General features: G+C 40.0%; 1 protein-coding gene across 1 annotated transcript in view; it reads left to right on the top strand.

Moving 5' to 3' along the window:
* Positions 1 to 27,695, top strand: part of myofl (myoferlin like) — a 223,362-nt gene that overhangs the window by 56,492 nt on the left and 139,175 nt on the right. The window contains exons 12-24 of the mRNA XM_078564961.1: positions 1,125 to 1,251; positions 2,456 to 2,559; positions 2,660 to 2,728; positions 6,871 to 6,914; positions 8,755 to 8,837; positions 10,991 to 11,026; positions 16,815 to 16,939; positions 17,584 to 17,697; positions 18,356 to 18,533; positions 21,885 to 22,009; positions 23,434 to 23,540; positions 25,499 to 25,691; positions 27,169 to 27,324. Coding sequence (XP_078421087.1) covers positions 1,125 to 1,251; positions 2,456 to 2,559; positions 2,660 to 2,728; positions 6,871 to 6,914; positions 8,755 to 8,837; positions 10,991 to 11,026; positions 16,815 to 16,939; positions 17,584 to 17,697; positions 18,356 to 18,533; positions 21,885 to 22,009; positions 23,434 to 23,540; positions 25,499 to 25,691; positions 27,169 to 27,324 — 1,461 coding nt within the window. The remainder of the gene's footprint in view (positions 1 to 1,124; positions 1,252 to 2,455; positions 2,560 to 2,659; positions 2,729 to 6,870; positions 6,915 to 8,754; positions 8,838 to 10,990; positions 11,027 to 16,814; positions 16,940 to 17,583; positions 17,698 to 18,355; positions 18,534 to 21,884; positions 22,010 to 23,433; positions 23,541 to 25,498; positions 25,692 to 27,168; positions 27,325 to 27,695) is intronic.

The following is a 27,695-nucleotide window of genomic DNA, read 5'->3' as shown; positions in this document are numbered from 1 at the left end:
CTTTTTGGTATTTTGGATGCAGGCAGTGGGAGAAAGATGCTAACGACAAAATAATCTCTTTATTCAATATTAAGAGGTGTCAGTGCAGAAAGATCCATACATGTGCAAGGTTAATGCTACAATTTTGAGTGCTTGTGGTTCTAATTATGGAATTCCTATATAGTTTATTGCATATAGAGAAGTGCTGAAAGATGGATGTTTGCAAAAAACTGAATAAAACTTCAAACCCCTGATGTGTTAAATAGCTTTAGAAAGGATGGTCATCAAATATTTATTCAAGTATATGTGGAAGAATTGTAGGACTCATTCTTGCTTAATATTGTGGTGTCATTGCCTCTTTCGGGTGTGCTTCATTCGCCATTTTGAATAATGGAATAGCCAGTGGCATTTGTTATTGGGTGCCCCTAAGTGTGGTAGAAAGGATGGCTTTGGTTTGGGTCAATCAAGTGGCACTGGCCATGAGCCCAGTTTCACCAGGACAAATGCCACAGGTGCCCCTCAGAAGGAGGATGCCACTAATGTAAGTGATGAATCAAAGTAAAATTACATGACTTTACTGAAATTCAACATTTTTTCAGTGTTTGAGATGGTGCCCAACAGTGATCAATGATCACAGAAAGCTTCAAGTGAGTAGGTGGACACCATGTGCTCTTGTTCCCAGGCCACCTGGGTACGCACTAGGTTTTGAAAAATGCATCACTAATGCATTGCACATCTTGAGAAGTAATCTATGCTATTAATGGGAAAGTAGGAGGGCATCTGACTCCATTGTTTCACATAAATACCTGGGTCCTAATGGATAACCACTTCAGCTTGATCGCAGTCCTTGACCTAGTGCAGGAGTGGAAAGGGCACTCTGGTCTTGGTTCTGTGACATGATCCAATAGAACGAACATCAAGCTGAGAGGTGAGGGAAGGTAGGCTCTGAACTGCTAAACTATCATTGAATACCCAGAGCCAATAGTGATGTGGGTGTCATGACCAGACACCCCTCTGCCAAAGCTTCTGACATTATTGGATGGTTTAAGTAGTTGGTGAGAGGCAGAAACAGCTAAGTGATACCGTGATTCACTGCAGTCACTATCTATTAACACATCAACCTTTTAATCATACCTGTCCAATAGGTTGAAAAAAAAGAGGCAAATGAAGAGCATGATGATGTTGAAAGCAACCTGCTGCTCCCTGCAGGGCTCACACTTCGATGGGTGACCTTCCTTTTGAAGGTTTACAGAGCAGAGGATATTCCACAGAGTAAGTTGCATTTCTGATGAAGAGAAGATTGTGGTAATTTCAGAAGCTAATTTTGAAAAAAATTGCAGCAAGCAAAATCCTACTTAAGTTGCAGTATCATGCCTGACCAGCAGGAGACCTGGTCAAAGATGCACATATAATCCTGGTGTAATTGTAATGCTGTGTTATCTTCTGTCCCTAATTCTTCCTCATTCTCTTGTTAATCAGCTGTCATCCTCCTTGTGCTTAAACTCTGGCACTATCCTCCTATAGTTCTGTTTTTGTTTGTCCTAATGTTAACAGTCCATCCCCTGCACTGAGGCTTCCCATGCTTGCTCTGTTATCTGTGTGCCCCAGGGTTCCATTGTTGGACCCTTCCTTTTTTGTGTGTTACTGCTTGGTGACATTATCTGTAAACATCGGTTTAGCTGATGCCCAACTTTCCTCTTGCTTGCTCCCTGACTCTGGTTGTGCTACCCACCAGCTTCTGTCTGGATGAGCCACAATCTTCAGCCTAATGTTGGTAAAGTAGAAGGTACTCTGTTTTGCTCATGTCAGAAACATTGTGTGGTAGATGTCACTCCATGGAGCAGAGCCATGCTGTTTGCTTCTATCCTGAGCTGAACCTTTTAAATTATCAACGTCCATCTGAAATGTTATCATTTCTGCCTTACCCCAGTCACTGGTGAAATGTTGGCCAAGTTCAACTTCTTCCGATGCTCAACATCCTCCTGAGCACAACTTGCTGTCAGCTTCAACTCGTACAGAACTGCACTGTGCACATTTCTATTGTCAATTCTGCTCCAGTGGCTGTTTTTCCCTTTCTCCACCTTGGTCAGCAGTGAAGCCTTCAGCCACCTTGCACCACCCTTCAACAATTTTCTTTCCCAATCATTCTGCCTTGCTATGTTTCCGCCCGCAAAAAGACTTCCTCTTCCATACTGCTTTTGACCGTTTTCATTACTTTTCTCCTCTTCTCTTATTCCGGTTTGGTCATATGAACTTTTGGGATGTGTAATTGTGTTAAAGGTCTATTTTAGTGCATATAACTATTGCAGCACATTTAACAGCATTTTGAACTAGGTTGTGTGGTGTTTGTTTTTGTCTTTTAGATGTACATTTGTCAATTAAAATTATTTCTGGCTTTCTTTAACTGCTGAGATTAATGTAAACATTCACAACAAAGGTGTCATCAGGCCAATGTTCTTGTTCCTTTACAATTTAGTGGATGATGCCTTTGCGGAAACTGTTAAGTCAATATTTGGAGCAGGGGCTGATAAGAAAAACCTCGTGGACCCATATGTGGAAGTTGGCTTTGCTGGGAAAAAGGTGAGCACCTGGTTGTGCCCATGTCCTGTGATTTCGGCATGGAATTCAAGTTTCCTACCCGTTGCCCTGCATGAGTAACACTGACTCTGTTCTGTTCTAGCTTTGTACAAAGATCATAGAAAAAAATGCAAACCCTGAGTGGAATCAAACAATCAACCTTCAGGTCAAGGTACGATCTGCTTATCAACTGTAGTTAATGTTTTATTAACTGTAGTTATTGTTTTTGATATGCTAGTAGATGTCATGTCATTAGTCATGATTCAGAGGAGTATCTCCTGCCATAACCATGTATTTTACAGCCCATTCAGAGCTATATTCTTTTTGTTGTATTAGTCTAATGCTTACCTTTTGTCTGTAAGATGTTTTGTGTAGACTGGCTGAGAAACAACATGATTGGTGGAGTAGCTAGGCATTGTTGAGAAATGTGTCACAGAATCACCAAGTGACCTAGGCCTGAAACAAGGAATATTTGGTCAAGGTTTACATGGGCAGTTTAATGTTAAATGTTGACATAAGTGTAGTGCACACATGACAAGGAAGGCAATTAAACAAATGTGCGCATATGACATTTTTAATAATTTAACTCCTGTAGTTTTGAACATGGGAGTCCAGTAGTATTAAGGGGAAATGTCATTAGAGCATAGAGGATGATTAATCATACTAAGGAAATTTAATTGACATTTGACATAATGCATTTGATCCTTACTTTTTCATGAACCTAACTTTCTACGTCCCAATTTGTAATAAACTGCCAATGTAAACTTGTTACAATTTTAATCAATGCCCCCAACCCCAACTCATGGAAGTGCCGCAACATCAGCATGGCAGGAAGATGTGATTGGTGTGATTACAAGGGCAGTGTCCATTGTAGATGTGCAAATAGACATTTTATAGTGTAAACAATTGACGAATGTAACAGATTTGATTGCAAATTCAAGTGGTGCTGCTCAGTGTGTGCAGATGGAAGTTTTTTAAAAAATTATTTTTGCATGAAAATTGGTGAAATGTGCAGTTGACATTCTTTCCCTGTTTCTTTACCACCACTACTCTGGCGCATTGTTTGAGAACACAAGGGCCCACTGCACAACATTTAAATATCCCATTCCTATAGTTTGACATGTGTTCCACAGTAGGACAGTGGCAGCCAGAAGCTCCACCACAATCCACCCTACTTCTATCAGTGCTATGGCACCATGAACCTCTCTGCGATCTCCCCAAACATCATCTTCTGAAGATGCTAATTAACACAGCACCGCTTGGCCTTTCCCAGAGTTGAGTTCAAACATGACTAAAAGGCAGTGGGAACATCATTTTAATTTCTAGTCTCACCTTAAGGACTAAATTTGAACTTGTTCTCTAGCTCTGCACTCATCACCTAAGTCAAATAGTTGACTTACGGTCACATCATTCTGTTTTTCACCAACTTAAAGTCTGGGTGTTATGTAGGGCCTTGTATGCGTAAAGATGAAAGAGGATTGTTAACACCTTTAAAGGAATTTTGTTTTCTTCAACGCAGCAAATATGTTTCCAAATATAAATCAACACTCCAATGTTAAATGATCATTGCCCACTTGGCATCAAATAACAAAATAGTTCTCAGCTATTCAGAAGCAAGAAATTTAACATCCAGCCCAAAATCATGGCGATGTTTTTTGAAATATTTTAATTTAACAAATTAGCATGAGTTCTCCCTAAAGTGGTATTTTAAAATTGTTGCAGTCCTTCAGTGTGCTTCAACACTGTACTAACATATAATTATTCCTATTCCTCATGTTGCCATTTTTGCTGGGGACTCTTTGGGAGATGGAGTCTAACCATTTTTCAGTTTGGAGTAAAGTTTTAAACATCACTGATTTAGTTTTGAGGGTCCCATGGTTCTGACAGGTGTATATGACCATCTTTAAGCAGTTTAGGGGGCAGTTCCTCTGTTTTCAATGTGCTATTTTCAGTCTTGAGATGTTGTATAAGTAGCAAGTGTTCCAGTGGTGGTGTTTATTAAGTTGGTGTTGAGTGAGTCATATGGGCTTTCATTATAAAAAGAACATTGTGTATTAAACGCACTCTTGCATAGTGTCTGTTTTTTCTAATTTTATGTCCTTTTTGAATTTTTAAAACCTGGTTAAGTAATCTATATTGCTATTATAAATTTGAACCTGCTATTGATGCCTTCTCGAGTTCAGTGGTATCAGTAATTCTGACGAGCATCCTTTTCTAGTTGACTGCATTGCCCTGTATTTACATGTGCAATAGTTGTTACCTGGGAGTGTAACTATCATGCTACCCTTTTTTGACCTGAAATGGATGACCCATCTTTCAGATGAATCTTCCTTCTTGCCAAATGTAGACCACACAAACAGAATGTGACATGATGTGAATCGCTAAACTGTTTAATTTCACATCCCAACATAGAGCACTTCTGATTAGGTACTTCTATCAATGTGCATAATATATGAAGCATGCTATGCATTCCCACTTCAGTGAGTGAATTGAAGCTAGTTTTGTAACTTCCTTCTCCTGTACATTATCCTTCCCTCAATTTTTTTTTGTCTTACTGCTCCTAGCTTTTGCAAGTTGGTTTTTGCTTTAGTAATTTCTTTTAGAAAAAAAAAAGACGACTACCCCTAACTTGTTAAGAGTTATAGATTTTTGGTAGACAGGGGAGGCAAGGATTATGGGGTTGCAGGTGGCAAAGCAGAGTCAAGACCACAACCAGATCAGCTGATTTATCTTATTGAATGTGTGTGCAGGCTCCAAGGGCTGAATGGCCGCCTACTGCTCCTGAGTCCTGTTCCTAATGGCCCCTGCCAAGTTCAAATTAATGAGTTGTTCCAGCAGCAATGAATGCCAATGGTGACTGTAATGTCAAGCTATCTTTCATTGCTTATAGTGCACTGGTTTAGACTCCCCAGCTGATCTGATCAAGCCTTGCTTATTGAGAACTTGAACCTCTTGAAAGTGCAGTTTAAATAATAGCTTTTAATATACATTAAAGCATGTTCCCCTGTGCAAACACGGTCTGAAATTCTGAAACATTACGTTGATCTTACTACTTCAGCAGAATAAAACTGACTTTAAAAATATGGTTCGTAGGGAATCAATTATCATGAACCTCTGAAGTTACTAAAAGATTCTAAAATAAGAGTAATTAACTTTAAACATCGCAGAGTCTCAGGAAGAGTTTTAATGATGGAAACAAGTGACAGGTTTGGGTCAAAGCTGGAAGAAAGGCATTGTAATCGAGGGAGGCATTTGGTAACAAGAAGCCAGTGGGACAGGATGGACAGAAGGAAATAGAGTTGGAGGCTCAAGATAATTGAGCAAATGGGAACTAGATCAGGTGGGTGATGGTCATGCTGAAAGAAAGTCAGTCCATGAGTGCCAAAAAAATTGTAGGCTGTATATTTGATAGCTGAATAGAGCCAGTGGTGAACTATTGTGCCAGAAGAGTGCGGTTGGGCCATGGACAGTGTTGAAAGAGCTGCTGCTAGGGCAGAGGCTAGTGGCAGAAATGGGGATGGAGGTCCTGATGAGAAAAGGAGGAAGGAAAAAAGAGAGGTAAAGCCAAAACGGAAGGAAGAAATTCTCAATGAAACGGAAGAACATTAAAAGGTTAAATCAAGTAACTTAATTGGTTTGGGAAAGAGGGACACAAACATTAAGTCAGTTAAGTTTTTGAGAAACTGAAACTTGCTGCAGAGTGCCTACCAATAATGACACCTGTAACTGCAGTTAACTAAATTAGCTAGACCTGTTCATGGACATGATTTCAATTATAACTGTTTACTTAGACCCTTTCAATGTTGAACATCATTTTTAAACATGCTTTTATGTCATCAGGTGGTAGTTTCGTCAGACCAAAAGTGCATGCTTACATAAGACATGAGATATGGATTCTGTTGTGGATTGCTAAAACATAAGTTAAACTTCTAAAATGTTTTGAGGTGAGGAGGAAGCAAAAGGAAACTTTACAGCTTTTTGGGAAAATGTACGTTTAATATCGAACCACTAGGGATGAGTGAGAAATTGTCCAGTACAGTAGATTGCCTAAGGCTTTAAATGCCCGGTATGATGTTAGTCATGTGGCTTGATTCTTCAGTAAGTAACTGGGATCATAATCAGTTGGGCATATGACAGAATACAATGTGGTTTCACAAGAAATATTTGCTTAACTAGTTACCTGGTAAATAACGAAATCTGGCAACGCTGAAAACTGACTAAATTCAATCTTGTCGCTCTTCTAAGTTTTTACATTGCAATATTAAATAAACCATCGCTCTAAAATAAGGGCTAATTTTTCTCTCCCTTCTGCAGTTTCCATCTATGTGTGAAAGAATAAGCTTGACCGTGTTTGATTGGTGAGTATGAAGCAAAAGCTTTCATTTCTTGTATTTTTTAACTTCATCAACTGTGACTAACTTGGATTTAACTACCAATGGATGTGTCAGTGTAGACGTTGTAGAAATGCTTGGGATTGGGTCACCCCTCAGCTGATGGTGAATGGTAAAGAGAAACCAAGAAACAGTGGGGCAGAAAACAGTTGTTTTTTTAAAGGAAATCTGTTCTATTCTGTCCTGTGCTTTTTTTTTTAAAAGCACCCATTTGTTAACAAAGGATTGATTTGCCCATTGAAGCTCTCTCCATAGCTGGCAGCAAATTTTGGGAGGATTATTTTGGAGTCTGATTCAAGTAACAATTTGAACTAGGTTGTACTACCAGTTGAGGAATCCAGCATTACTTGTATGTGTATTATTTTGCTTTTGTAACTTGCATTGGAATTGACCCTGAAGTGGTACAATTTTTGATGCAGAGTACATGTACTAAATTGTCTGCAGCACAGATGTGTTTTCCTATAGTGAAAAAGAAAATAAAACTGTATCTGCGAATTCTTTGTTTTTGTTTGAAGGGGGTTGGGGGCAAGTGTGATTTGTAACAATAATAAACTTGATGTTTTGGTGAAATAATGAGAACACTGGTCACAATCAAGGCATAAATTCAATGGTGATAGACATTTTAAATGTTCACTGGTGGCTTTACCTGCTAAATAAAGTATGGCCTTGCTTAGAAAATTCCTCCTTTTTCATCTGATTCACCAGACAGCAGTAGGGAGTCCTCCAGAATTGCTTTTGCAAGTTTGATGCAACAATCATAAAGGTGGAGTACAGTACCTGGAAAAAGAGAGTCTATCTAGCTAGTACTTCATCATAATATCTCTTGTACCCCTGAATGGTTTTTGCCAACAAATTAGCCAGCTCTTAAGGTGACAAATGAAATTTTGGCATTGTGTTTATTTTATAAGATCTATTTTGGAGTAGTTTTAAACACACAAGGCATCAGAGCAAAAATATGACTAAGACAACAGTAAAAGGAGGAGTGAAATTTTGGGAAGGCAAGATAATTTGAGGGGAGGTTTGTGTATAGAAAAAAAAACCCAGGTTTAGACTTTGCTTGCGCTTGTTTTGTGTGGTTCTCTACTGGAACATATTACCTGTGCAGTGCCTGGAATGCTCGGAGCAAGTAGTTGACCCTCATAATTGCATGGGTTATTCAGTGTTCTCATGATCTGACCACCTTGAGAAATTCTCGCATCAGGTTCTCCCATTAAGTTTGTGCAGCTAATCGTTATCGTCATTTATCATTGTTAGACAGCTTTGTTTCACCATTTTTATATGGGACGATAAATATAGTGTTCCTGCTTTTCCTTCCACACCACCACCACACTGTATAAACATTTTAGTTTTTGCATTAATGTGAAAATTGCCGTAGACATTTCCACTTCCGTGGCATGTACCATTTGTTTGATTTCTGTTGCCAACAATTTGGAAGTGATATTATGAGGGTTAATAGATTTCCGACCACAGACTCCATTACAATTAACATGGTATGGAAATGGATTTGGGCTTTTATTTTTTGGCATTTCTGTGGAGTCCTTCTGATCAATCAGTTGGTTAAAGTGGCAAGGAGCTGAGCCATCTGCCAAGGTTCCAATCGCCAGTAGGGGTGGACAACCTGATTTCAGCTTGTACAGTGATTTAGAGTGACAATTTGGCTGGAGTTCTTCTTTTACCTGCTGGTTATCCAGTGATCCACCACCTGATGGTACCAGTATGTGAATGCTCGATGATAGCTGCTTTGGGCTACGTTCCATTGTGATTTACTTCCTGCAAATAATATCAAAACCTGGCCAATATCTTCCAGGGATCGGCTGACTCGGAATGACGCGATTGGAACAGCATTTTTGTACCTCTCCAAAATAGCTTCATCTGGAGGTGAAGTTGAAGGTTGGTGTTACTTTCAATGCCTTGTTACTGATGTACTGGATTATTTACAATAAACACTCCACTGCTAGTTCCAGGGAGAAGATCATTTTTCCAATCTCGAGTGAAAGTGTGTTCCGGATTGAGATGCAGTGTTAACCATTTCTGATGAATGACCCACACTTGGTAACATGTTGGAACTTATATAAACTGTACTTTTGCTGGCTTCCAGAATCATTCATTTGACTTTCTCTGGATTTTTTTCATTTCTTAATATGCATTTTCAGCTATGTGTGGCCACCATATGGATCACTATTACATACTATATGCATTGTTTGATTTTAGATATCAACCTGCAGTCTCTTAATTATTATTTTAAAATGACACAATAAGCCATTGTGGAGTATGTAAACTAATTCAAGTTATTGCTTGTGTGCCATGGACATCCTGAAATTAAGCTGAAATATTTTATATGTTCCACTAATTCTAAATGAGTTAAAATTGATTATTGTGACAAGATTGCACTTGATAAGCAAAATCAGTTTTTTTTTAGGAAACACGTTGGTCTATATGTGCAATGTACTACTGCAGCAAAATGATCCTTGCAGTAGGTTATTGAAATATAACTGTTGCTGCCTGCTCTTTGTTCTTTGAGCCTGAATGAATTTTCAGTCAATGTCTTCCAATTGTTCTACCTCCTTTCCCCCAAAGCTGGGCCCTGGCTTTTATCAGCAGGTCACATTACAGTGGACAGTTGGTACTGATGTGGGGAATAATAAACTGGAAGAATAAAAAGTAAGCTGTGATGATTTCAGTTCCTCGTTTTTCTTTCCCTTCTCCTCGCTTATTTTTCCAACTGTGGCCACGCACTCCCAAACAAATCTAAACTAATTTTTAACACTATAATACTGCCAGGAGCTAATTCATAAGTGCCTTGAACTGTATTTGAAATCTGAAATTGACATAAATATGATGCAGGACTACAGACTTCTTCCCTTCAGGCCCAATAATCCGCCATATTTACAAGAATCCTCCACCTCATGACAAAATTCCACTCACTTAATGGCTTTACAAGAAAGTGAAGAATACAGCATTTCACATTAAGACAGTTTAATACAGATTTATTATATCAACATAGCTTTCATCAAGCAACATTTTTAAAGGTTGTGCTTTAAGAAATGTACCTTTGTAAGGGCTGGTAGCCTTTTGTTAACACCTTGCTGTCAAACATTGCAAAGGCCTGCTGATGCAATATTTAATACTCCCATTTTATAGGCTGTTGTTTGTGGCCCACTATTTAAATAGAAAGATGAGAATATTTCCTTTTGCCCAAAGATTAGCAACAAATTGCTCCGGCAGGTACTGCAGTGCACCTCTCATAAGAAACTGTGTACAACATTGTGTATCTGGCATTTTAATTATCTTGCTATAATGTCTTTATAGTTGAAGTTGTATTTTTATCTTAGAATTGATGCATTATCTTGTCAAAGCAGTGCAAACATTTTGCATTTTATTTTTGCTATTCTGGCATCTTGAAGTTGCAGGGCAAGATTGATCATATTAATGTACCATTGTTTAGCAGCATCTAATTGGAAGTATGTAAAGTAACTGAACAGGTTGCCAAATTAACAAATGTTTCTGACGTTCGATGTTTTCTATTCCAGCAAATTCATCCACAATCCCTCCCCCCTCCCCATTACCCCAAACAGAGCACCTTCTCTGGTTTTCTTGTTGGCTGATCACAAGAATGAATATTGGCAGGACATGTAGTGTTTTCTAAGCAACATTATCTTTTTCTAGACCCCCCAAGAAGCTCGCATCCTGAGAAGAGTAAGCCAGGTAATTTCCAAACCACCTCCACTGCCTCCTAGCCAATGGTATGGAGGTGTGCAGCAGCAGCCTGTAAATGACCCATCTCACTTTCTTCTCTCCCCCCGTCCCCACAAACCTCACGAGGTGCCTGGTTTCGCTTAATACTTAATACTTGGCAGCACAGAATGGGAGAATAAGGAGATTCTGACCCTGCGTTTACGGCAGTGTTTTCCATTGGTGCTCCATGTGATAAAGTTTAAGGGAATTGTGAAGCTAGTTGTACACAGTACTAACAACATTCAGTGACTGGTTAATTTCATTTTACTTTGTAACATTCTAACTTATTTTTGTTTCCCACAATCCAGATGATGAGGTCTCTGGGGCTTCTCCAGCAAATGAAGGTTTTATTTCTTGGTCTAATCTTTGAACATCTGTTGCCAAAAGGGGGACATAGTGTGGGATGGGGAAGGACAAAGACCATGTAAAAAGCATGCATTGCTGAATGGGTGAATTTGGCTTTTAAAAGTGATACAATAGTGTAGAGACTTTTGGCAATGGATGTTTTCACATATGATGGCTATTGGACTTGAGCTTCTTAGCTGGCTTGGCAATCTTTATTTCCTTTCATAAGTTCTGCAGCCTGAAATACGAGGTTGATAAATTTTTCGGTGTAGGCCGAACTGTGCATTGGGTGGTAAGATTTTAAGCTTGGTGAATCCCACTTTTATAAGTACCACACTGGGATGGAAAATGGCAACATACTGCCCCCCACCACCCCCCCACCCCAAAAAACCCCTCCTGGTTTTCTTCCTTCAGCCTTCCACTCCTGAATATGGGTGCCCCTCTCTGGGTTATGGCTTTTTGGCAGATAAGCCCTCCAGTCATTCTGCATATGTGAGCAAGTCCAGTGCAACTGATCCTGTCTATAAACACTTGCTTTCAGCAGAGGTTACTGGGCAACGATCAGGTCAGTTTGAGTTTTTCTTTGCTCTGAACCCAATAATGTTGAGGGTGTTAATGTGATACCTATCTGACACTGGGTAAAGTTGCACAAACCATGGATTGTACGGCAGCCTTCCGAGTTGGTACAGCTTGGTTTGATACCACAAGGTTTATTTACACATTGACCAATTGAAGTCCATCGCAATAATTCTAGTGCAGAGATATTTCACTGCTTCTCAATTATCTGCCAGAACTTTTATAGGACAGTATGTCATTCCGCAGTCTGCAATTGGTGATTCTTTTTTAATTTCTGTTGTACTTCAGTAATTTGGCAGGAAAATTAAATTAAGTAAAATTGTTTTCTGCCACTCTATTGATGAAGTGAAATGTGGAATCAAACTCTGCTGCTAACATGCACACTGGTCCTCCTTGCTTTGGCTGAAAGCTAGATAAATTGCTTGCAAGCACCTCCTGCACCAAATCAACCTTTTGCATTGTTGTGCTTGATGTTCCATAGAAACAAACTCTTAAATCATGACTGGAAAATATGCTTCCATGACGGCTCAAGATCAGACACAATTTGCTGGTTACGACCTGATCTCTTGTTAAACGTAGTTTCAAAGAATTATAGTTGTCGATCCAAGTACAAGTTGTTTCTTGGACATGAATTAGAATATCATTTTTTTTTCCTCATTTCACTTTGCTTACTTTTCATTTTCATTTGCTATTATCCTGTCTGTTGGGCTGTTACCCCCATCCCATGTGTTTATCTGATGGGGAGGAAAGGGCAATCCTAGCCAGTTGGGAATTTAGTGCATTAAAAAAAAAGATAGTTTGGATTAAGAAGCTTTAAATCAAGTGTACACTGCACATTATATTTGGAAGTGAACTGGAGAATAGTGCACCAACTTCAACTCTCCATAACACAAGTCCCCCAGCTTCAGCACTTCTTTTATAGCACCATTTACGCCTGCAAAGGAAACAACCCTATGCCAATGACAACTGTCAGTTGCAGTGGTTGAGCAATTTGAACGGTCTTAAATTGTTTTAATTTTAATGAACAGACTCTAAGTTGTGTGTTTAAAATAGGAAAAAAATCAATGAAATGGGACTACATTTCAATGGCTCTAATATGGAGCTAGCGTTTACTGGCACATTTGGCTATCTCCAGTACTGAAATTTCTATTGGGTATGTTTGCCTGAGTTATTTTTCTATCATTGTGAATAACTCTTGGCCTTTTGGGTTTATTTAAACATCTTCTGCAAGTCATTGTGGAGATGAAGTCCCGGTTTCGCATTGAGGATACTCTCCATAGTGTTGTGTAGCGCTACCACAGTGCTAAATGGGATAGATTTCAAACAGATCTAGAAACTCGAGACTGGGCATCCAGGAGGCGCTGTGGGCCATCAGCAGCAGCAGAATTGGATTCGAACACAATCTGTAACCCCATGGCCTGGCATATCCCCCACTCTACCATTACTATCAAGCCAGGGGATCAACCCTGGCTCAATGAAGAGTGCAGGAGGGCATGCCAGGAGCAGCACCGGGCAGACCTAAAAATGAGGTGTCAACCTGGTGAAGCTATAACATAGAATTACTTGCATGCCTAACAGCAAGAAATGGACAGGGCTAAGTGACCCCACAACCAAAGGATCAGATCTAAGCTCTGCAGTCTGCCACATCCAGTTGTGAATGGTGTTGGACAATTAAACAACTCACTGGAGGAGGAGGCTCCACAATATCCCCATCGTCAATGATGGAGGAACCCAGCATTAGTGCAAAAGATAGGACTGAAGCATTTGCTGCAATCTTCAGCCAGAAGTGCTGAGTGGATGATCCATCTCGGCCTCCTCTGGAGATCCCCAGCATCACCGATGCCAGCCTTCAGCCAATTCGATTCACTCCACATGATATCAAGAAATGGCTGAAGGCATTGGATATTGCAAAGGCTACGGGCTCTGACAATATTCTGGCAATAACACTGAAGACTTGTGCTCCAGAACTTGCGATGCCCCTAGCCAAGCTGTTCCAGTACAGCTACAAACTGGAATCTACCCGGCCATGTGGAAAATTGCCCAGGTATGTCCTGTACACACAATGCAGGGCAAATCCAACCCAGCCAATTACCGCCCCATCGGTCTACTCTCCATAAGAAAAGTAATGGAAGGGGTCATCAACAGTGCTATCAAGTGACACTTGCTTAGCAATAACCTGCTTATTGACACCCAGTTTGGGTTCTGCCAGGACCACGCAGCCCCTGACCTCATTACAGCCTTTGTTCAAACATGGACGAAAGAGCTGAACTCCCGAGGTGATAGTGACTGCCCTTGACATCAAGGCAGCATTTGACCAAGTATGGCATCAAGGAGCCCTAGCAAAACTGGAGTCAATGGGAATCAAGGGGAAAACACTCTGCTGGTTGGAGTCATACCTAGCATGAAGGAAGATGGTTGTGGTTGTTGGAGGTCAGTCATCTCCGCTTCACAACATCACTGCAGGGGTTCCTCAGGGCAGTGTCCTTGGCCCAACCATCTTCAGTTGCTTCATTAATGACCTTCCTTCCATCATAAGGTCAGAAGTGGGGGTATTTGCTGATGATTGCACCATTCGTGACTCCTCAGATACTGAAGCAGTCCATGTCCAAATGCAGCAAGACCTGGCCAACATCCAGGCTTGGGCTGACAAATGGCAAGTAACATTCGTGCCACACAAGTGCCAGGCAATGACCATCTCCAACAAGAGTGAATCCAACCATCATCCCTTGATGTTCAATGGCATCACTGAACCTCTCATTATCAACATCCTGGGGGTTACCATTGACCAGAAAGTGAACTGGGCTAGCCATATAAATACTATGGCTACAAGAGCAGATTAGAGGCTAGGAATCCTGCAACACCTCCTGACTCCCCAAAGCCTGTCCACCATCTACAAGGCACAAGTCAGGAGTGTGATGTAATATTCCACACTTGCGTAGATGAGTGCAGCTCCCACAACACTTGAAACTTGATACCATCCAGGATAATGCAGCCCACTTGATTGGCAGCACATCCACAAACATTCGCTTCCCTCCACCACTGACACACAGTAGCAACAGTGTGCACCATCTACAAGATGCACTAGGAATTCACCAAGGCTCCTTCAACAGCACCTTCCAACCCCATGACCAAAAGAATTTAGAAGGACAAGGGCAGCAGGTAGATGGGAACACCACCACCTAGACGTTCCCTTCCAAGTCACTCACCATCCTGACTTGGAAATATATCACCGTTCCCTCCACTGTCGCTGGGTCAGAATCCTGGAACTTGCTCCCTAATAGTACTGTGGGTGTACATACACCACAGGGACTGCAGGGGTTCAAGAAGGCAGCTCACCACCACCTTCTCAAGGGCAACTAGGGATGGGCAATAAATGCTGGCCCAGCCAGCGAAGTCCACATCCCGTGAATGAATAAAAAAGAAAGTATTAAATGACCACTCTGTGGTGTTTAGAAAAAATTACCGAAAACCTGAACCCCGCGCCCCCCCCCCCCCCCCCCCACCCCCCCGGCCACCAAGTCATAACTTATTTTTTTCTCCTATCTTGAATTTTGTGGGTTCCTGTCTTTTTGTATCTGGTTTCATCTCCTCTTCTACTTAGCCACTTAACCTTGCTTTTCTCTCCTTTCTTGGTTTTAAGCTGTCACCAGTAACAGACCCAGGTTGATTTTGCCTCTTGTTAACTTTTTACCTCCCCTGGACTACAATTTCCAGGTGGCATTTGGCACCCAACGTAGGGCAACAGTGCTACTGCTAACAGCAGTTTTATAGTCCTTTTTTATATTCTCAAGGACAGCTACAATTTCATTGACTCTTGATTGAGACTCTTTCCTAATATTCTGAAATGCAACTTGTATGAATTCTTCCAGATATTGGGTCAATTTTCATTTTTTCCCCCTTAATTTGGGCTTTCAAATTTTATTGAAGGAATTTAAGCAAAATTATGTCTAATTCTTGAGTCTGGTTTGCAGTTTACTTAAATAAAAACAAGAACTGTAGGAATTACTCAGCCGGTCAGGCAGCATCTATAGAGAGAAGCAGAGTTAACATTTCAGCTCACGATGATCTTCCATCAGAACCTATTCTGAAAGCCATCTCTACCTGAAATGTTAACTCTGCTTCCCTCCACAGATGCTGCCTGACCACCTGAGTAATTCGAGCAGCTTTTTATTTCAAATTTCTAGCATTCACAGTATTTGGCTTTTGTGGTTTAAGTTCTTGTGGTAGCAGTGCATGTTAATTAATTTTAAAACTGTTCTTGTCTAGTTCAGTATAGCTACATGCTTTCTGTTAAACTTGGTTGATGCTAATTTGAAAGGGGTATCTTGGGTTCTGGTCAGATGGTTCCATGGCAGCATTTTTGATTTTTAGTTTTATCTATCAATATTTTTTTGCTTCAGATTTTCCACTTGAGGCCTCAGACCTTCTATAAATCATCTGTTAAAGGGGAAAGAGTGAGCAATCGATTTTCCCAGAAGGATATTGGTGTGACTCCATGTTTTTCATTGAAAGTGATAGTTAGACCAATGAGGAACTCTAGAAAAAAGAGATCAATCTCCCAGCTTCTTGCATTTACTTACACTCCTCTTCCCACTTTGCCTGGGAGGAGAAAAATACCATCTCACCTGGTGGTGTGATAGGAAGTGATGAACAATTAATCGCATCACAGTGGATGTAATTCGTACACAAGATTTGTTAGCTTAGTTGCATGGCTGTGCAGGAAGTATAAATGGCTTATTGCCTGGCCCAAGGAGATTGGTTGATTGTAGACTTTTTGGGGCAGTTTTATTCCATCTATTACTTAAAAAATGAACTGAACATTCCTTTTCCACTGTCCCACCTAACCCCATCCAACAATAGAGTTGAAACAACAGCTTAGCCAATCTAAATCAGTGAGGCTTCCAATTTAATGCGGTAAATGAAAGTAACAACGTATGTTTGTAACAGCTGCTGGCTAGCAAGCATTCTTCAAAGAACTTCACTGCTGAAGGGAACTATGTTTATCAATGCATTGCAATACTCCTGCATTTCAAATGATAAACTTGCAACACTTATTTGGCCCTCTGAGATAGAATAACCTCCTTAATTGCAAGTGCATTTGATGCATCTGAGCACATGCTTACAAACTAACTTACTAACCAAATTTTAGAAAATACGCTTTGCAAATGCCAGGGTTGTATATTTTGTTGATCACCTTCTATGTTTTGATAGGGGAAACTGGAGATGAGGAAGTAGGATTTCTTCCCGCTTTTGGGCCTTGTTATGTAAACTTTTATGGGAGTCCCAGGGAATACACTGGCTTTGCTGATCCTCATGAAGACTTGAACTGTGGAAAGGTTAGTCAGAAATGTGATCTGTACTGTATCTGACGTCACTACAAAATGTGAATGGGTGTCATTCCTTTTAGAAAATCGGTAAGATGCGTTGTACACTCAATTGGTAGATGATGTGACGATGAAAATTGACATGTATTTTGTTTGGCATTATTTCAATAACTTTGCCATGGAAAATAAATTGGCTATGCGGGATATATTTTCACAGCAAACATTTCCAATTGGCACGTGTAGTCAGTTCAGATATTATGCCTTTAGGCTTGGAGTTTATTTCATATTTGCGCAAAGAGACATTTATAATTGGGATCAGTACCAATTGTATAACATTAAAGATCAGGAATTTTGAAGTCAAAACAAGTTCCACTACAATATACCCAAGTATCCCTAATCTTTTTATGGACCAGATGAATCACTGCAGAAAAAACTGGCCTGTGCCCTCAGCTCTTCAAGAGAGTATCCTTCAACTGCACTTGCTTGGAGGGTCTGCAAGTTACAAGAAGAATTTTAGGCACAGCAGGAAGCCCACATTCCATGAAAAAATAAATGAAAAAAGAAGCACGCGCTCTGCTGACATGAAACGCCAGCTCGGTGATGTCTTGGAAGGTGACCAGCACCTGCAGAGCTAATAAAATTTATTTTTTTTCTAGGGTGAAGGAGTTGCATATCGTGGTAGAATATTGATTGAATTAATCACCAAGCTTGATGCTAATCCAGAGAAGAAATTGGAGGACATACCTAGTGATGATGTCTTAGTAGTTCAGGTCAGTCATGCAGCATGTTTAAGTGTTCTGTTAATTATGGTTATTTGTCTTAAACCTGTGACTGTCATCAATTTGGTCATGTAACACTTAGTATCATATTTGGAAGCATTTTCCTCACCTTTCCTTATTCCCTTATAACCCTCCCAATTTATCCCCCATAAGAATTGTGTTCCCACATACATGAAGATTAAGGAAAGTAAGTAAGGAATGTAATAAGCATCAAAACTACTGGTTTAAACCAGTGGGGGTGAAAGTCATGGCTGTCTTGCAGGACAGTTTCATTGGCTTTGTGTAAGAGATTTTGCGTTTCAGGGTGCATGTGTAAGTCCACCATGTAATGCCACATTTAGTAACGTGATGACAGCTTGCAAATTTTGATAGAGGTCAAAAACACCCTGCAGTCGTGCTGCAGCTAGATCTAGACAACTGTCAAAGCTTCCTGTTCTTATCCCACTGCTTCCCTGTTCAGTGGCAAACCTGTTGGAGAAAAACCCCCTTTTGAATGAGAGATAGATGGGAGTTTGAAAAAGTGGGATTGCATTTTAACATTTATTCCATAATCCTTTTTCAGAAGTTTTAAATTATTTGTGGAATTTATTGTTCGTCATTGCCTTGGTCTTGTATGAAGTTAATCCAAATCATCCTGTTTCTATTCCAGAAATATCAACGCCGGCGTAAGTTCAGTCTTTCTGCTGTCTTTTATGCTGGAACAATGCAACGAGAAGTTGGAGACGCCGTCCAGTTTGAAGTCAGCATGGGCAATTATGGCAACAAATTTGACAAAACATGCAGACCTTTGGCATCTACTACTCAGTACAGTCGAGCAGTGTTTGATGGTGAGTATCACTTTTGTGAATCCATGGCAGTTGAGACCAGTAGCTCCATTACAAGACACATCAGCACTAAATCTTCAAAAGAATCCACTCCAGGTGCATTTTTATAAACAAAGATGTGTGTTCCTGGAAAACCATAACTAAGAACTGCATTGCCTTCTCTTTAATCACCCATTATGATGTCAATTAAGTGTAAAGGCTACATTCAATTTTTGTACATTGGCCAGTTGAAGTTTGCAAAAAAAAAAACTGCTGAGCAGGATATTAATAGATTGTCCTTCCAAACTTCAGATTGAACCTTAGAGCATTTTGAGCTGCATCCCATCTATCAGCTTGCATACGAACATATGAACAAGGAGCAGGAGTAGGCCATTCGACCCTTGAGCCTGCTCCACCACTTAATAAGATCATGGATGATTTGATAGTAATCTCAAATCTGCATCCCGCTTACCCCTGATTAACCTATCACCCTCTTGCTTACCAAGAATCTATCCACCTCTGCCTTAAAACTATTTAAAGACTTTGCTTCCACTCCCTTTTCGGGAAGAGAATTCCAAAGACTCACGACACTCAGAAAAGATTTTGTCTCATCTTCATCTTAAATAGGTGACGCCTTATTTTTAAACAGTGACCCCTAGTTGTAGATTCTCCCACCAGAGGAAACATCCTCTCCACATCCACCCTGTCAAGACTCCTCAGGATCTTATATTTCAATCAAGTCGCCTCTTACTCATCTAAACTCCAGCGGATACAAGCCTAGCCTACCCAACCTTTTCTCTTGAGGCAACCTGCCCATTCCAGGTATTAGTCTGGTAAACCTTCTCTGAACCGCTTCCAACACATTTGCATCCTTCCTTAATCAATTCCCCTCACAATAAATGATAACCTTCTATTATCTTTCCTAATTACTTGTTGTACCTGCATACTAGCCTCTTGTGATTCATGCACTCAGGCACCCAGATCCCTCTACATCTCAGAACTCTGCAATCTCTCTCCATTTATAGGAGCTTAAATATCCACTCCTCACCACCTGCATATATGGCTGTAATGTCTACCATCTACAGGATGTGTTGCAGCAAGTTGACAAAGCTACTTCAGCATCTCCCAAACCAGTGACCAGGACAAGGGCAGCAGACATATATAGAGACACCATTTGCTCCAGGTTCCTTTCCATGTCATACACCATCCCGATTTGGTCATGTAACACCTTTCCTTCTTAGTCTCTAGGTCAAAAATCCTGGATCTCCCTACTTAACATCATTGTAATAGTGTCATCTTGACCTGGTCTACAATGATTCAAGGAGCTCCATGACAGCCTTAATGGCAACTAGGGATGGGCAATCAATGCTGGCCTTGCTAGCTGCAGCCAAAACCCAAGGATGAATAAACAAAAGTAAGTCCTTGGATAAAGCACTGTTAATTTAGTCTGTCACGATTGAACAATTTGGGGAGAAGAACTTGCAAATGTGTCTCATCTTCAGGAAGCACCGAAGCACTTCACAGCAACTTAATTGTTTCTGAAGTGTAGTCACTATTTTATATGCAAATATAGTAGTTGAAATATTCATAGCGAACTCCTCTAGACAGCTTTGAGATAAATGACTTCATCTGAATTTCCCTCAATCAACATTTGCTAATTGATTGAAGACCCCCCAAAATCCCTCTACTCTTGAAATAATACCATGGATCCTTAGCATCCACCTGAACAGGAGACAGGGCCTTGGTTTTAACATCTGCAAAAGACAGCCCCTTTGACAATGCCATACTCTCTCATTGCTGCACTGGAATGTCAGGCTGCACTGTGCTCAAGTCTTTGGAGTGCGACTTGGATTGACTTTTGACTCAGAAGTGAGTGCTACCAAATAAGTTCATTAATGTAAAATACGCTTAGAATTTTCCTGTAGTTCCGTAGCAAATTGGTTAATGTGCTAAAGAAGCTATCCATACTGAATTGAAGAGATAGTGGCTAGTTTACTGCAGTATCTAAACTAAGTAATGTTTAAAAAAAAATAATCCCACAAGTACTTTGCATGTTTTGATGACTGCTCCTCAGCCATCCCTTTGTCTATATCCGTAATAGTATCTGACTGCTTCTCAAGTTCAGGATCCTGATTTTGGCCTCACTTGATAATTTGATCCAGCTGATCTTCATCTATATAATAAAAAAATGCTTCCTGGTATCTTTGCTAAATTTAATACTCACAGCCCCGAAGCTGTGATCTAATTGTCCTGTGCTCCTGCTGCATCAAAGTGTGTTGTTGGTTTACTTTCTCTCTTCAGTTAAGTATCTTCATAAGGTCCCCACTCAACCCTTTTTTTAAAGGCTGAAGAACCCAAGCTTATCAAATTGCCACCAGCCATGTTGCTCTCTGTATGGTGGAAAGCAGATCAGAACTATTCTTGATCTTTACATATCTTGTTATCACCAGCTATTTCTTGGAGTTAACAGCATCAATTATATCTGGACAAAGTGATATATTCCTGCAGTAGGTCAGCTGTTACATTTGATCTCAATCCGCACTGCTTGCTGATCCTGGAGCGTGGTGGCTAATTGATATCTGTACCCATGAGCCAAAGGGAAAATTGACCACAATTCCTGCTCTGGAATGTCATTGAATAAACCCCTCCAAGTATAGAAATAGTTTACTCCCATTAGCCATCGAGGTTTGCAGGTAAACAGTGACACCTGGACAAGTTACCACTTGTCGATCCATAACCTAGCAAGGTTTCAATGCCTATTGCAGGGGAAAAAATGTATGTATGGAAAGAGGGATGGCTAAAGGACATAACATAAAAAGGTAGGGGGTAAAGGATGCGTTAGTTGATGGGATGGGCCTTTAGGGTTTTGCCCTGGGACAGTTTGTGTGATGACCACTTATACAAATCATTTGGCTGTAGATGCAGAATATTGATACTAGACATTGTTCATGCTAAATTAGGTGACATGGCAAATTGAGATGAACTATTAATATTGCAGGAGGACCTGGACAGGTTAGTCATGTGGCTGTTAAATGGCCAGTGCAATTCACTGCACAGGAATGTGAAGTGGCACATACTGAGGAAGATGAATTCAAGGAAGAAATCCTGGGATGTCCAATCTGCAGCCTCAGTTATGAATTATCTTTTCCTGGTTTGGTCAAATTGTGGATCTAAGAGTCTTAGAAATAATAAAGAATTCAATAAGGAAAAATATAAAAGGAATAAGGGCAGGTAGATCAGATTGCAGTGGCATAGTGGGCTGAATCTCCTGTTTTACAGATTCTATAAAGAAAGCAAGAAATGTAGTTTAGAAAGCATAATATCTGTCAGAATAGAGATGAATAGCCTTAAGTTATGATCTTTTATTTCCATCAGGTAACTATTACTATTATCTACCTTGGGCCAACACAAAGCCTGTTGTGACACTGACTTCCTACTGGGAAGACATCAGTCACAGATTGGATGTAGTGAACATCATCTTAAAAATTGTCCACAGAATGGTAAGCATTTCTCATTTTCTTTCCACCCGTCTCTTTCTTGATTTTATTTTGCTTTGTGTGAAATAGATTGCAAGCAGTTCCTGGTGGCTTTCTCTGCTGGCTAACATCGTCTCCTCTTGCACATAAATGAAAAAATTAAAAACACGACCATTTAAGTTACTGTTTCAGTCAAACAAATCAAAAGTGCAGCAGACGTTGTGTCTTGCATCTTTTAATTTCAACAAAGTCTCCAGCCACCCCTGGTTAATTGGAAGTAACTATCATCTTGTTTTCCCCTTGCATATTTGTTCTGCTTCTAAACTTGTCAGTCTGCCCACCTGTGGGATGTGCCACTCTGCACCAGTCCTTTCAATTTTGACTGGGTATGTCATTCATTTCCTTCAAGATCACAGCAAAATGACTGTAATATTTGCTTGGCTCCTTTTGTATTTTGCTTGACTCAAGAAAGAAAAGAATTTGAGTGGTTGGTGACCTGATTAGCATGTGTAATAGTTGCATTCATATCCAATATATCATTTGACATTGCCCACAAAGTCAGCAGGCAACTTCAAATGTTGTTCTGTTACTGCTATAGACCACATGCATCAGTGAGATGGCTGACCATCATAGGAAAACAGTTTGCTAATAGAGATGGAGGTGGTCAAAAGATGCTGCTGGTAGGTTAAATGATTCCGGTAAGCCTTAGCTCTGCTTAGGGCAGTGAAGGAGATCTGTAGTGACTGATGTACTGACCTACCTGGTGAAAGCACCATGCACAGTTAAATGCTGTGCCTCTGATTTTAAAATCAATGTGCAAACACTTTCACATGTGCAGCAGTGTTTGTAAATCGATCCATTATTAACCGCCTATGATTTAAAAGTTACTGCAGTAAAAATGAGAGGGTCATTATTGAAGATAAAAGCAAAAAACTGCGGATGCTGGAAATCCAAAACAAAAACAAAAATACCTGGAAAAACTCAGCAGGTCTGGCAGCATCTGCTGAGAGGAACACAGTTAACGTTTTGAGTCCGAATGACCCTTCAACAGAACTAAGTAAAGATAGAAGAGAGGTGAAATATAAGCTGGTTTAAGGTGGGGGGGTGGGACAAGAAGAGCTGGATAGAGGGGTGTCCCCCCCCCCCCCCCCCCCCCTTAAACCAGCTTATATTTCACCTCTCTTCTATCTTTACTTTGTTCTGTTGAAGGGTCATTCGGACTCGAAACGTTAACTGTGTTCCTCTCCGCAGGTGCTGCCAGACCTGATGAGTTTTTCCAGATATTTTTATTTTTGTCATTATTGAAGCACTGCTTCAGGAGGCAGTTCACCAACATAAGCACAGCATAAAACAACGATGTTTGCAGCTGGCATTTCACTGGAGCTTTGCTCATGGGAAAACTAAAAATAAAATTCAATTTTAAAAAAAATTTTGTTCCCTCCTTTCAGGAAAAGAATTTAACGGTGCTGAGGACTGCTGTTCAGGCCAAAGTTAGTGAGGAGCGCCTGGCTGAATTGTGGTTGAAAATTATTGAGCAAATCATAGAAGACTGCAGGTAAAAAAAAAAAAGACCTCTCCAAGTTTACCTAAGGAGAGATGGTGGTGGTGGTGGTGGTGGTGGTGGTGGTAATTTCACTGGACTAGTAACCCAGATCCAGGCTAATGTTCTGGGAACACCAGTTCAAATCCCACCGCAGCAGCTGGTGGAATTGAGACCCACAGCAATGTGGTTGACTCTTAACTGCCCTCTGAAATGGCCTAGCAAGCCATTCAGTTCAAGGGTAATTAGGAATGGGCAACAAAGACTACCTTGCCCCAGATGCCCACATCCTGTGAAAGAAGAAATAAAGAAATCACAAACCTTTCTCCTGGACAAGGTACCTCTAGGTTGCTGGACAGTCTCCTGATGGAAAGTTGGTGCAATTTGACTTTTATGAATGGAGAGAACCTTTTAATTACCTCACATTGCTGCTATGCTCCCAGCACAATTGGAAATAAATAGTCGCTTAGTAGTACAGAACTTGAAATTGCTGAGAAGAGAGAGATGTTGTCAAAGCTTTTCACGTTGCACTCATCAGGACAAATGCAAGAATACCAAATTTCAAATGATTACAATAATTTGTGCAACAGGAGAAAAGGTTGCTGATTAATTGGCAGGTTGACTCCGGCCAAGGCATTGCTATGGGATTACCAATTTAAGATAATCAGTCACGGTCATAAGATGGCTCGTTTACGCTTGCTCAAAGTGACATCCATTCATGCACAGGCACTCATTCTCTGCAAACAAAAGGGATATGTTCAAGCCTTGTGTCTTTTTTTTTTAATTATCTGGGAGCTTATCATTCCCTGTTGCTTACCCCAGGGCAATGCCTCCGCCAACCAGATTCAACTTGTCAACTAATCAGCACCCTTTTCCTCCTGTAGTATAAATTGTTATGATTGTTTGAAATTTGGCATTCTTACATTTTGTCTTGAGTGCAAGACAAAAAAACTTCCGCAACTTGTCTCTCTTTTCAGGGATATACAATTGGATAGGATGGTGCAGTAGCTATGCTACTGAACTAGCAATCCAAAGATTGTGTTCAGGTACCCTTTAGTGGCAAAGTGTGAAACTGACTTAAATATATCTATTAAGCTTTTGGCTGACAAAAAATGACTGTGAAAGTGTTGGTTTTTTTTCCATGAGCAAATGTTAACTAATGGTCAAGTCCAAATGCTCGCTGGTTAACTCTTAATGAAACAATTCATTGAAAAAAAACAATCCTTCTGAAATAAGAAGTGAAGGATGGGGGAAAGTAACTACACATGTGTAGCCTTGCTGGTGTTGGCCACCTTCTGAGAATTAATAAATACTGGGTAGTTGAGTCACAGCTGGTTACATGTTTCTCAATAGATGTTGTAAATGTTGGTGCATTATAATCCAACAGGAGACACTCTAATGTCCTGAGATGAAATGTCCCATCTTCTGCCTGGTTGCACAACAGTGAAAACCTTGAATTCAAAAGGTTAATTTTGCCCAATCTGTCACTTTAATGTTTACAGCATCGGTAATTGTGTTACAATTCAGACATTGGACATTAATAAATAAGATAGCATTCTTTCAACTGATGTTGAAAATATCTAATCAGCATAGACATCGCTCAGACTTGACCCTTTTGAGTTGTTGAGAGTAAGGAAAGACTTGGAGAAATTCTATTCTGTACTAAAAAGCAAAGTGTAGATTTTATAAAACCTATTTCCTGTGTTCAAAAACCTTGGTTGATATTGTTTATTGGGGGGATATATAGTTTATGAATATACAAATGGGTTTCTTTAGTTTAGCTGCTAGTGATAATGACGGTGCATTTATTGGAATAGGATTGTTACCTTTATTTTTCACTGAATACATAATTCTCGATTCCTTCTCCACTACTTTTTAAATTCCGATTAACTCTTACCGAACCAGTTTCTTGTTTTGAGGTGTGTGTTCCCTCTGCTGTAAGCCCTTTACTTGAATCTGCCTTCTGATTTCAGCCAACCTCTGCCAAAGTTAGAAGGCAAATCTAACGTAACTCAGCTTGACCTGCAAATCCTAAAGCTTCGCAAAAACACTCTGGAAAGTATTCTTGAATCGGCAAAGCGCACACGCATGGAGGCGGAGGATCCAAAAGACACAATCGATGATATTGAAGATTGGCTAGAGAGACTTAAATCATTGGCTGAAGAGGTTTGTGGTGAAAATCTTGCCTGTTCTTTCACCTGCATATCTACATGAGCATGATCATTTTATAATCCAGTCATTTAACAGAAACTTTGACTTTCTGAGTAATATCTATACTTATTGATAACTAAAAGAACGGTAGTATTTATATAACACATTTAACATATATTTAAACATTCCAAGGTGCTTCACAAGCATTAGAAAATAAAATTTGACACTGAGCTATATGGAGAGACAGTAGGACAGGTGGTTGAGATTAAGATCAGCAGTTTTAAGGAGTGTCTCAAAAGGTGAGAATTTTAGGGAGGGAATTCCACAGATTTTGGAGACATTGGACATTAATAAATAAGCTGAAGGCATGGCAACCAATGGTCAAGCAATTTACCTTGGGGGATTCATAGGGGACCAAAAGTTGGAGAAAATTGCTGTGTATCTAGCACTGACCGCTGGACAAGAATTGTGATAAGTCTGAGATAATGGAGGGTTTGAAAGAGTTGAAACTAATACTTTATAGGATTTGAAAGGTTTTTTTTTTAATTCCCTTTTAAAAAAGTTGATGTACTGTGAAAGGCACCTGAAAACAGGAGATTGTTAACAGATGAGATTCAAAATCCATTACCTTTAGGTTTTGAACACTAGTCTTTTTCATTGAAACAACTCAACTGAAATAAAATTACATTAGGGGCACGCACTTATCTTGCCTGCACGTTTCAGTTTTTTTCTCTGCTGTGGATTTTTGCACCTATAATTGATACGATTATTGTAGGATGCATTTATATTGTAACAGTCATGTTGCTGTCAAGCAGTGGAGCACTAGATTACCTTCTTCATGCAGTGTTGCTCCATTTTACTCCAAGTTAAATCCTGACTCTGGCTTGAAACTGCTTCACTGCTATTGTGTAATTATACTCCAGATATGTAGTGTAACTGTACACTAGAGATTACATGCCATGAATATATTGGAAGTGGTTTTTGAAAAAAATTATCCTGTATGCAAGATTGAAACCAAACAGCGTAAAGAAAAGTCATAGCATGTGTGATTAAAATGGGTGAATGACCCCCACCTCCTGAATAGTTTCAGAGGTTGACTACCCTCGCAAATAGTCATTCTTCATGATGAAGAGTACAATCCCATTACTTGACTGCCAGAATGTATCACAACCATGCTTCATTCTTCTGCCTTTAACATCCATACGTGAATACTTTGACTTGGCTGATTTTATTTCTTTTTGCCCTTAATCCAAGTAACACTGGGCAATAGTAGACTCTCCAATCACTCTCCCAACTGACTGCTTACTGAGCACAGGCCAGGGTTTGAATTTGGTCCTTGGTACAGTACAGGTTGTTATAGACTTTGAAGTATGTTCATCCTCTAACTCATCAGGCAAAGCCTGAATTTGCAAGGTGAGTGTTTTTGTATGTATGGTTCAGTTAGTCGGCGAGATCCTGTTTAGTATGGTAAAGCTTTGTTTTGTGCTAACAGCCACAAAATAGCATGCCTGATGTGATCATATGGATGATATGTGATGAAAAACGAGTTGCATATGCACGAATCCCAGCCTATGAGGTGCTTTACTCAACTACCAGCGAAGAATCCTGCGGCAAATACTGTGGAAAGACACGAACCATATTCTTGAAGGTAGAGTTGAGTTTGGCACTTGGCATTAATGAGAGCTCTTTATTTAAAGAATGCAAAAAAAATTGCTTTTTTGTTTTGCAAAGCATTCTAGAAACATCGCTCTGGTATTATGTATGTTCCTTTTGTCCTATATACATAATTTGTACTGAAATAATGGGCACCAAACATTTTCTTTGATTTTGTTGTCTTGGTGCTGGGGTTAATGTTTTAACTTGCTTTCTAACTCTTGCTCTTGTTGTATCTTTTATTGGACATGTGTTTAAACTTCACAACTGGATTAACTTGTTACCTGCTGTTAGTCAATTTGGTTTTAAAGAAATAAATACGAGTAACTTATGTTAGGAACCAAATAAATTTCAACAATTGGATTC

The sequence above is a fragment of the Cetorhinus maximus genome, chromosome 20 (assembly GCF_964194155.1).
Source record: "Cetorhinus maximus chromosome 20, sCetMax3.hap1.1, whole genome shotgun sequence".
Lineage (NCBI taxonomy): Eukaryota > Metazoa > Chordata > Chondrichthyes > Lamniformes > Cetorhinidae > Cetorhinus > Cetorhinus maximus.
Note: the sequence above shows the minus strand (reverse complement) of the source record. Positions and strands in the feature narration are given on the sequence as shown.